Here is an 11,608-nt window from a genome sequence, read left to right on the forward strand (position 1 = left end):
AAAGTCCTCTATATCTAAAATTTAAAAAAAAAAATAATAAGAACCTTTCCAATAAAGGTGGATGGGGAGCACGTGCCCTTGCCCCTCCCCCCCCCCCCCCCCAGGTGTTGTCGGCTCTGTGATTGGAAGATGAGACGGAAGGAAGCGTTGAACTTTCTAGTTAAATGCGCTTTGCGATGCGATGCTCTACCAGAAGTCTGTTGGGACTTCTTGTAGCATCTGATTAACCACAGCAACACACTAAAAAATAAAAAATAAAAAAAAACCAATTGAAAAAATGTTATCTCAAAAAGTCCGAAATATTTAACAAATAAATTCCAGTCTTTTTCTTAACGCGTCCAAAATAATAACAAACTTCAAAGCTATTTTTAAAGTCGAGTCAGCAACAAATTTAGATGTTACTATTAATGTGTTCCAAATTTAAACGGCAATTACATTGAAGTTAATGTGATAATATGAAAACCTCAAGAAAAACTTCATTGAAAGAGAGTTTAAACCACGTTTATAAAGTGCTTTACATCAATAAATTGCCCATATAGAAAAATTTATAACGATAAAAGTTGAAACGATGAATTTCTGATTAACTTAAATACGTGTGATTTGTTTAAAATACATGATATAAATAATTTTGATGGAGCAAATTGGGAACTACGAGTACAGTAAAAAAGACCTTATTGGTCATGGAGCTTTTGCTGTTGTGTTTAAAGGAAAGCCTTTGGTTTCTGTAAAAAAAGTAATACAGTAATTTTTTTAAATTATTTTTTTATTTAAAATTTAAGATTCGTTAACTACTTTTAAAAAGATTTTTATTTTTTATATTTGAGTGAAGAATTATCACAAAAATCAAATAAATTCTGATAATCAGAGAGAGCAGACATGTATTTCTGGTACCCCCTTTAGTAAGTCCGTATAAGAGTCATACGAAATGAATATTGTTTAAAACCATACACTAACCAAACCCTAACCATGACCCTCAGGGTTAGGCTCAGGGCTTGTCATAGGGTTTTGCTTTCAAGAAAATAAACTTTATTGTTGGTTTCATGGTTATAGTATAGTTTTCAATAAATGTTGTGCCTAAAATGTGACTTGTTTTTTACGGACTTACACAAGGGGTGCCTGAAATACATGTCCGCCATCAGAGAGCCCAGAGCTGATCTAACCACCAAGTTAAATGGGATTAGACTTAATTTTAGAGTACTAATTTTGATTAAAATTTTTTCCTTTAGAGATAAGAATTCTATTAAGTAGTTTGGTATTATTTACTATTTTTTCCTGGTCTCTGGTATCTAAGAGCTCCAAAAATTTTTCTGGTCTCTGGTATCCAAGAGCTCCAAAAATATTAATAGATTTATGGACTATATTGTTAAATTATATATATAAAGAATTTAAAGTTTCTAAACATATCATTTTTTTAGCTTGGAGTCTCTGATTCTTCTTTTGAATCTTCATTTTACATAAGGACTAAAAGCAGTTTTGGCCTTTACCTTCATGCCACCCTCATGCAAAATTTTTCTAGCCAACCACTGGAGACTTAGTAAATTTAATGGCAAAATAAATGAAAAATGATAACTAATTAAATTCAAAAATAATAAATTGCAACAAAATGTTTAAATTATATACAGCATTAAAAGGAACATTTTAAAAATTATACATAAATTTTTTATGTGTAATTTAAATTTTATTTTTACAGCATGTGAAATAACAAAATTTCTGCAACAATTTACTTACCGCTCTTATGCGGCACACAACCTTGTCCTGCCCCCCAAAAACGGGTGCTGACTGCAAGTGTAAAATTGAAAGTTTATATACCTTAAATGTCTTGATCTTTCTCCCCAAAGTAGTTCATAAGTCTTAACTTTTTTGATTAGTTTTTTTTTTAAATAAACAAAAGACAAGATCCTTGTTAGTTATTATTAACCGTAATTCTTATCTTGGCCTTAATATCACCAGCTGTCGCCATACACCACGTTACCAGCTGTCACCATACCATGACAGTCATAAAAAGCAGCAACTGGTGTATTTTTGCTAATTCAAAGTCATATATAAAACGTAAGTCTGAAAATTTAACAAAAGTATTTAAACTAGATGTTAAGTTTTTAGAAAATACACTGAGAATGCCAGGTTGTATAAGTTTCTTGCTAAAGTTCATTTTAAAAGTTCCTTTTAAAATAAACTTTAGCAAGAAGCTTATACAACCTGGTGTTTTAATTATTTTTATAAGAGGTTGAATAATTTTATTATAAAAAAATAAGACTTGTAAAGAGTTATATAAAATATCATAAAACCTGAAGATTTACAAATGTTAACTTATTTGATGACTTTTCATGACATGACATATCAAATCTCTATTTAAAGGATATTTTTTTAATTTACAGCTCTTTACTAAGTAATAGGCAAATAAATTATAATTCAAATTATTTTAAACTATCTAAAAACACTAAAAATATTCAAAACATTTTGTTTTGAATATTTTTTTTACATTGACTAAAATCAGTTGTCACGAATTTCAAATTTTATCTTGAGTTACAATAATAATCTATTTTGTAATTTATTGTAATTTATTAAAATGCATCATACAAATAGACCAGAATAATTGCCTCCTGGGTAATTATTCCAGATTTGGTAGAAAACCTCCATTTTTTCCTGAACCTGTTAAGGTGTTTGTACAATCCCCCTCCAGTTTCTAAGGACTCATGAGTTGCCCTTAAAACCATCTAATTATAAATAATTATTATAGTTATATTGTCTGAACTTTAAATGACATCATCCAAACAATAAAAGTCTGATTGTTTTAAATTTGTATGTCTTACTATATTTTAACACTTTTATTTTAAACTTTTAACACACTTTACCTCACTAATATATTTATTTTTCAAAAAAATGTTATTCATGTTTCATAGCATATGGTAATCTATTAAAAAAATCCAAAAAAATTTCAGGTTTCAATAATTTAAAAATTTTAACCCCCTCGGATTTATGCATAAATGATAAAGAAAAAGTTTAGTTGATGTAACTAGAGATGGTAGCTCCTTTTAGCAGCAACCATGGTAGTATTTGTAGAAAAGAGAAAGAGATTCAACTTTATGACAATGGGAAAGAGGCTCAAGCTTAGCAGATAGCGGTCCAACTATGTTTACAATTTCTGAACCTTGTCTAGAAGAGAAAGAGCATTGTTAGAAAAGCCAGCCCAAATCTTTTCTTTGACATCTCCTTATTAAAATAGCGTCAAGTTTTTCTGCAATGTTTAATTAGAAGAATAGTATCTTCTGTAATTTCTGTGTGAATTTTTCCGAATTCTATTGTTTTATCTAAAATTTCTGCTGTAATTGAGAGGTAAAAAAATTCTTAATGTCAAATTGCATAAATATGCATTCATTTTTGTTACTAATTATAGAAAACTAATTTATAACATCAGTAGTGTTTTTCCACTATTGCAAATTTAATTTTTTTCAAATAATTCTACTAATTTTGTCCGATCTAAATTTACTAACTACTACTAGCTTATAAGGAAGTTTATTTTGTAAATTTGGCTTATGGTCTTTTTTTTTTTTTTTTTTTTTTACTACAGATGAGGAGGCTACTTGTGGTTATAACCCTCTCTCAACTCTCTAACTCTGAAACACGAACCTTGACGAACAAGGCTGCTGCGCTGAGAAACAAGTTGAGCACGGTACTACCAGGGACATAGTGGGAATCGAACTCGGAACCTGTCGCTTATGAAGCGAGCGCTCTACCACTACACCACTACCGCATTTTGATGTGATAAGCCTTTGGGCAAATGCAACTAATTTAATTTTAGCATTTAATTTAATTATTTTAGCAATATTTTGGCCTTCTAAATTTGTAGCATTTTCAAGATTTTTAGAAGCTTTTGTATAATTATTAGATATATTATTGCACAGTATTTTATGATGATTACCTGAGTTTTTTTAGTTGGTAAATGTTGCTTGTTTTATTAGCAAAAACTGAAATATTAGGATTTGATTTTATATTGTTCATGTCTAATCTGAGTTCTTTTTGGAAATCATTATATTTATATTTTAAAATTTTATTGTTTTAATCAGAACAGGCTTGGTTGGGAAGCGGGTGCGATCGCACTCTAATCTAACCACGCATATAATGTTTAGTTTTATAATTTTTTTATAAAATTAAGCAACACTTTTATAAAATGTAACAACTAACTATCAATGATCGTTAAGTAAAGAAACAAATGTTCTTCAATATATCAAAGCGTGTAATATAATTCTTTGTTTAAGTATTTATGTTTTATTTTATCAAGATTCTAATAAAACTAGTGGCTAGTGGTAGTTGAGTTATATAATAAATAAAAAAGTAAATATATATTTTTATAACCATTTCATGCTTTGTGTAGTTTGCAATATATAATATTGCAAACTACACAAAGCATACGTTTATATTGCATCAAATTATTATAAAGCAAACTTTAATGGTTAAACTAAAAAGGTAAAATATATTTATGAAGAGGAAGCAGAACTGCTCCACAAAACAACTGATGTGTTTAGTTAGTAGGCTTTTTAATATATTTGTATATTTTTGTTCTGTATGGACTGCTGACGCTAGGCTAGTTCACCTGTAAATCACTTTATATAAAATCTCTGGCGCGGTGTTCATCCACTTGTAATTCACTATGTATATATGAATGTTTATGTTCAGTTGCCTGTAAGTTCCTGTTTATTTATTTGATTATTAATTTTATTAAATTTGATTATTATTTTTTAAGTTTTGTTGAAAACGCAGTTGTTATTGAAAGTCTGCACCTGCTTCCTGACCAAGCCTGCATATGTAGTAAATCATTTTCAAAGTTTTTTGTTTTAAGTCCATTTTTTTTGGTTTTTATTGGTTTCAGATTCTAAGAAAATTGGCTTTGCAACAAATCAATTTAATAAAATGTTCTACTTTTTTCAATTAATGAATTACTTTTTTTTATCTGAGATAAGGACATTTTCTAGGTCATAGACTATGCTGTCAAAATAGATATTGACAACTAAAAGAAGAAAATAATACATTCAAATTAAACTGTTCTATTCTAAAAACTGCACCTTCCTATAATAATATTTCCAAAAATAAGTGGTATGTTTGCAAGAAAAATTTGTAATTATTACCCATACATGTCAAGAAAATTTACTAAATACGAAAATCTGAATTAATTTCTAAATGCACGCATAAAAGTAAATACATTTTAAAATTATAAAAACAAATGATCAAAATTAAATTATTTCAATTCTAACGAATTCTTTTTTACAACTAATTTTTTGAATAATAATGTAGCTAATGCAACTTCCTGGTTGCAACACAACTACAGTTTTTTATAAAATTAATTATAACAATTCCCAACTCCTGTTTCTAATTCCTGTGAAATATTTTTTCTATAATTTAGATTTTTGATATTCAGACACACTTCCTGATGAACCTCCCGAAGGTGAAACAGACTGCTGAAGATATTTAAATAAGTGTTTTACCTACATTTTACACCTACATTGATTACTTTTAGAGGAGCATTATCATATTGCCTCAATAAATAACAATTTGTCATATAGGCGTTTGCTTGCTCTTTTTCGTTTCTGGTCGGCAGAGTACTTTTTGATGCCCACCAATACAATAGCTTCTTTTCAAACTTGTCAAAACTTGATCGAACCTCTTGAATGAAAATAGTCCAATAGACTAAACTATATGAAATTATATATATAAAATATATATATGTAAAGACTATACATTTCATACTTTACAGCTGTAAAGTTCATTCACCAATGTCAAATCAATTTCAACCACCACTCTTAGCAAAATATACCATCCAATTGTGTTCTTTCTTTTCTTCATTCACTAGTTTTTGAAAATATAACTTATTTAAAGTGCGTCACAAAGTCTGGAGCTTTGCGTTATCATGGGTTTCAGACCTTGAAAAATGATGATATATTTTGGTGGTGTTGATGTCTCTTTTTTGCTAAATTGTTTTAATGAACTCAATCAGTCCATTTTTTTTAATGTATCCAGTCCACAAGGTTAGTAGAAATTTTTTGATAATTTATGGAATCTATAGTTGCTGCCTTATTAAGATCACCAATCAATAAATCTGGAGGAAAAGTGCTAAATGGTCAGATATCCACAACCTCTTGTGATATATCAACAGATTGCTTTTTCGCAAAAAATGTTTTCAACTTTGCTATGACACAACAAAATTTTAGTTTGAAATTTATTTTAAATTTCTTTTTTTTTTGTCTCTGGACTTTCTCTCGCTCATTCATGCTTTATGTAACAGTGAAAAGAGTTTTTTTCTAATTTTTTTTTGTATTATTCATCCTGATTTTTATCTTTACTTTTCAAATGTTTTATCAATAATTTTATTCTTATAATTATTTTAATGCTAATAGAAATCTTTTATTATGCAAATTTCTTAAGATGCAGTATAACATTAACTAATAGCAAAATTTACATGCATATTACATAAGTTTTGCCATCCCTAGTGTAACAATATAAACAATGCAAGAATTTAAATATCTTGAATGATTGAAATCTTGAAAGGGATATAACTTTTTACAACTTCATGTTCCTGTATGTCAGTTTGATAAATAATTACTCAAAACCAAAGAAACAAATAGTTGTTTCAATATCTTTTGAAAAAAGTTCACCCCCAAATCAAAATATCAAATTGGGTGTTATAACTTAACAATATACATTGTTTAATAATTACAAGTCTAGTCACTAACTATTATGGTTGCTAGAGCATAGCATATGCTTAGTATTTTCTATGTTTATGAGTAATATACATTTGTACATCACTGTCTGTTACTTAAAATAAATCTAGACTGCAATTTGTCTTTTTTTTCTGCAGACTGAATACAGTTCCTGCATTTGAAGATGGTTACTGTTTCCGGTGTTTCTCCAATACCTGTAATCCTTTCTTGTAGGGTTTTAGTATTTGTGAAAAGTTACTATAGTCTACCTTGTTGTAAAATTGATCAGCAAACCAATTCTTTGCCCAGTTATACAAAATAAATCTGCAGATTTTCTGTAATGTTGGCCTTGTTTTAGGTATATATAAAAAAACCAAGAATGGCGCTTGAATTCCAATGTGCATTACTAAAATTAAGAATTTTTTGAAAGTTAACAAGTAGAAAATATCTTTTTTCTTCATAGAACTTGAACACAAGTGTCAAGTGATGCATGTCATCTCTCCAGCCTGATTTATTGGCAATCATATCTGTTCCATTCACAAATTTTGCAATTCGTCATAACTGTTTATCAACTGAGGTACAAAAAGATACTCAATGTTTGGGGACTTAGTGCTTCCTCCGATTTCCTCTTCCATGACCACACGTAGAATCCTATCAAGCACATGATGCTGGCAAGAAATAAACAACGTCAAATGCGTTTGCTGAAAAGATTAGTTTAAGTCTTGCTACAACACCATTATTTTTACTAGTGTTAACACTGGTTGTGTCAGCCACTATCATCTTCGCAGAACTCCATAAATTATATTCCTCAATACTATAACCTGATATTTGTTTTCATTAAGGTGCTTTCCATCAAAATGTAGTGTTCAGTCTTTAGGTTTTTCATCACCTCTTTTTTCAGTTTAGAAGCTTCCTTAAATAATGACTTATAAACTCCAGCTTACTGGGTGTTTGAATGTTAACACCATTAAGTGCCAATTGCTTGCAAATTTTTGGCAGCTTTTCTTGTTGATACTGTTGATGATGTCACTAAGTTCACAGCAACTTTACTCTTGTTATGTTTCCTTTTTGGTAGGCAAGTATATTTATTGTTGCCATCATCATCATTTTCATATTCACTTTCTATAACTTATCCGAATCCTTATCATTATCATTAGATAAGAGATTGTATGAAACTGATGTAGATGGTTTGTCAGGTAATTTTCTTCTTATGCAAGGATGTATTGTTTCCTTGTCTGCTTCTCTACAGGTGACATTTCCTACTTTCCTACCAACTTTTCCTTGACTTTCTACTTGTAGATAATAAAGTTATTTATCTTCAGCTGATAACCATTCTCCGTTAGCTTTTGTGATATCAAACAGTTTGTCTAATGCATCATACTTTCCTAGTTTAACACATTCATCGTAAGCTTTTAACACACATGAAAGTTTTGCTTGTATTACTTGATTGGATAAATGAAGAAAGTTTAATTTATTCTTCTATAAACTTTGACCTTCTTTAGAAATGTTCGCTATTCTTTCCTTTCGTCCTTTAATTTCAGCTCCAAGAAACTGGTATCACCCAGCTACTTACTTTTTGAGTGTTATTCTACATTTTTCTTTGAGTGAAAATTCTTGTGAAGGCACGGCGCCCCTTCTTTTATGCGACTGCTGAAATTTCATCAGATTTTCAGCCTTAATGTTCTTGTTTTTTCCCTACAGTGCTAAACCTTTCTTGAGTGACATTGTCAATGAAGTTATATTAGTTCTAAAAATAAAAATAAAAAGTTAATAAATATATACTCTTTGCTTTCACTGTTATATGTAAATTATGTAAATTATGCAATGCATATATTTTTACATATTTCAGTAAGCAGGTGCATAAGTCCCGTAACAGTATTTAAAAATCACCAAGTAATATCTGCTTGATTAATTTGTCAGTCCCAATTAAAAGGTCATTTCTATTTCTATATCACTTTTTTAACCTTATCAATTAGTCATTCAACAACAACAACAAAAACTAGTGCAGAAATTGCTTATATAGGCACAGTTAGTAGTTCAAGAATAATCTACACATTTCTAGAATGTTCTATGTTTTTCTACACAAATCTAAAACTATCTACAAAGTTCAACAGCCTGCTGCTTTATATAAAGTTGTAGCATTTCCATGGTTACAATCTTTAGGCAGCCGTCATGCAGTGGTACCACACTTGCCTCAGAAAAAAAGAATCTGTGGTCGGAACCCCACTACTGGGCAAGTTCTGCGACATCAGTTAAAAAAGAGGCATAAACTTCTTATTAAATGCTCTTCCACAGTGCTCTGTGATAAGACTCAATGGACTTCTAGGGGCACCTAAAAAAAAACACAAAAAAACAGCAGTTTTAATAATATTGTTAAGAGGTAGAAATATTATAATTGTATTCTATGGTGATACCTAGTTTTTATTTCTGGGTGACGTTTTTTGAAAACCTAGTGGAGTTGGGTGTTTTTTTATTGTTTTTAGGTAAAAATTCATCAATTTAGGATACAAGAGATGTAATATTTTGAATAAACTTAAAAAGTTATATCCTTAAGTTAAAAAGTTATATCCCTTTATGTCTCTTTTAGTTAAAAGAAGATAAAATTAAGTACACTTTATGTCAAAGCTGTTAAATTTAATTGAGGAAATTAAGTTTTATGGTTTTTAAAATTAATTTTAAAAATTAAAACTAATTAAGTTTTATAGTTTTTAAAAAAACCATAAAAACTTAATAGACTGGAATGTTTTTTAATTTTTTGATAATAAAAAAAATTCTGAATGTTTTTATTTTTTACTTTTTACATTCATTAACTGACAAATAGGTAGAACATGCAAGGAGTGCTGCCACATCAACTGACAAATACTTACACATGCAAGGAGTGCTGCTCCATCAATTAATATTTTTGAAATTTTTATATAAAACTGCTTCGTTTGAGACCCAACATGGCATACTTTTGAAAAAGTTATTTTTTTAATAATTTTATTTAATGTTCGAGGGTCGGTAACAACCTCTTAAAATATTTTTTATTCAAAAAATATTTTAATATAATATTGTAAAATCCCCTAAGTTTGGTCTTTGAACCAGGCTTTAAACATTTATATCTTAGGCGTAAGTAAACAATTATTAAATGCTTTTTTCTGAACTATATAGACAACTATATCATAAGTTTACATTGTAAAAATAAAACTTTTTTTGTTTCAAATAGTTAGCTAGTTATGAGTTTTGAACTCATAAGTTCAGTTACAATACTAAATTATTTTCAGAGTTTGCTTATTTTTAATAATATTCACGATTTTGAAATTTTTATATACAACAAACTATTTCAGCGCGGTGCAATTAAATTAAATTTTTTTTTAATTGGTTCACTTACATTTTTAAAAACTAATGTTTCACGGCATTTCTACTAATTGTTGTTTTTATCATATAGTGATGCATTGTTGCATAATCCATAAATAACTAAAATATTTTTAAAATTTATTGATTTTGAAGAAAAAGTTATTTAAAAATCAAAAAAAAAAAATTTTCAAATGTTTTTACTTGGTGACTCTTTAATATTATTAGTATTAATATAATAATATTAACGCTTTTTTTTTTATCATTTAATTTAAGAGTTTACTTGTTTTACATTTCAATAGTATTTATAATTTCAAAACTCTTGCTTTGCAAACAAATTATTTCAGCAGATTTTGAATGAATCATTTTTTTATGATTCTTATGATAACAAATATTATTGGAGAAAAAAAGTTTATAAAAAGTGAAATACGCATGCATTTTTGTTATATATTTCTAAATGACCGAAGTTATGTGGTGATTGAACTTGGGCAATTTTATGGTATTTTATGATGTAAAATACCGTAATATATACATGTATATATATAAATTATTAAAAACACTTATCTAATTTTTGATTACTTCAACACAGTGTTTCACCATCACCATTCACTATTCTTCCTGATGAACAGGAAGAATAGTATATATATATATATATATATATATATATATATATATATATATATATATATATATATATATATATATATATGTATATATATATATATATATATATATATATATATATATATATGTATATGTATATGTATATATAGTATCAATGACACTTTTATATAACATTTGTATGACCTTTATCAGGTAGCCAAACAACTTTAATAAAGCATCCATAAACTTGTGAAATGTTTCCATTAATATTATGTAACTAGTCTATGTATAAAGGATATTTATTAGGGCAAACTTTATTATTCATTCTTCTTAATTTTTTGTTTTTTCATAAAAAAATAAAAATAAAATTGAATATTAGGAAAAAAAAAATTTTTTGAAAAAAATTTCTTTATATTCAGATAGAACTTAACCCAAACCCTAACTTTCAGTTTATGTATGTATTGAAGCCCTTGCAGATTGCTATTTCAGTATGATTTTGTAAATGATGTTTGATGCCATGCTAAGGTCAGGGTCATCATAATTACCCTGCTACTGTTAATATTTAATCCAGTACAACTAGCCTAATGACCTACTGTCTTGTAGATTTTGCTTTTCCAGGCAAAGGCTATAAAGAAGTTGAGTTTAAATACTCTTTGCCTTATCCCATTTGAGTAAAAGCTGGAGTTGATGTCTCAATATTTATCTTAGACAGGTGTTAACTGCATCCTTGTAGAGGGTCTACAAAGCAAAGATTTAGGGGTAAGCCAAAAATTATTTTGACCAGCCTCACACCACTTCTTTAACTAATAGGTTGGTTTAAATGTAAACCTGTGTTACATTGTTACCTGCCTAGGATGAGGAATGCTGAATCATTGAATCTACTCAAAGATTGTTGCTTGTCCCTCCTTAGTAGTGGCTATTCAACGCTTCCTGTTATCTCCTTATGAAGGTACACCTCTTAAACTTTCATCTTTTTCATA

At 28.5% G+C, this 11,608-nt stretch overlaps 1 protein-coding gene across 1 annotated transcript in view; it reads left to right on the forward strand.

Moving 5' to 3' along the window:
• Positions 1–334: 334 nt before the first annotated feature.
• LOC100212126 (serine/threonine-protein kinase unc-51) overlaps positions 335–11,608 on the forward strand; it is a 62,646-nt gene continuing 51,372 nt past the window's right edge. The window contains exon 1 of the mRNA XM_065807192.1: positions 335–733. Within this exon, the coding sequence (XP_065663264.1) occupies positions 632–733 (102 nt within the window). The 5' untranslated portion in view covers positions 335–631. The remainder of the gene's footprint in view (positions 734–11,608) is intronic.

Source organism: Hydra vulgaris, chromosome 10 (assembly GCF_038396675.1).
Source record: "Hydra vulgaris chromosome 10, alternate assembly HydraT2T_AEP".
Taxonomy (NCBI): domain Eukaryota; kingdom Metazoa; phylum Cnidaria; class Hydrozoa; order Anthoathecata; family Hydridae; genus Hydra; species Hydra vulgaris.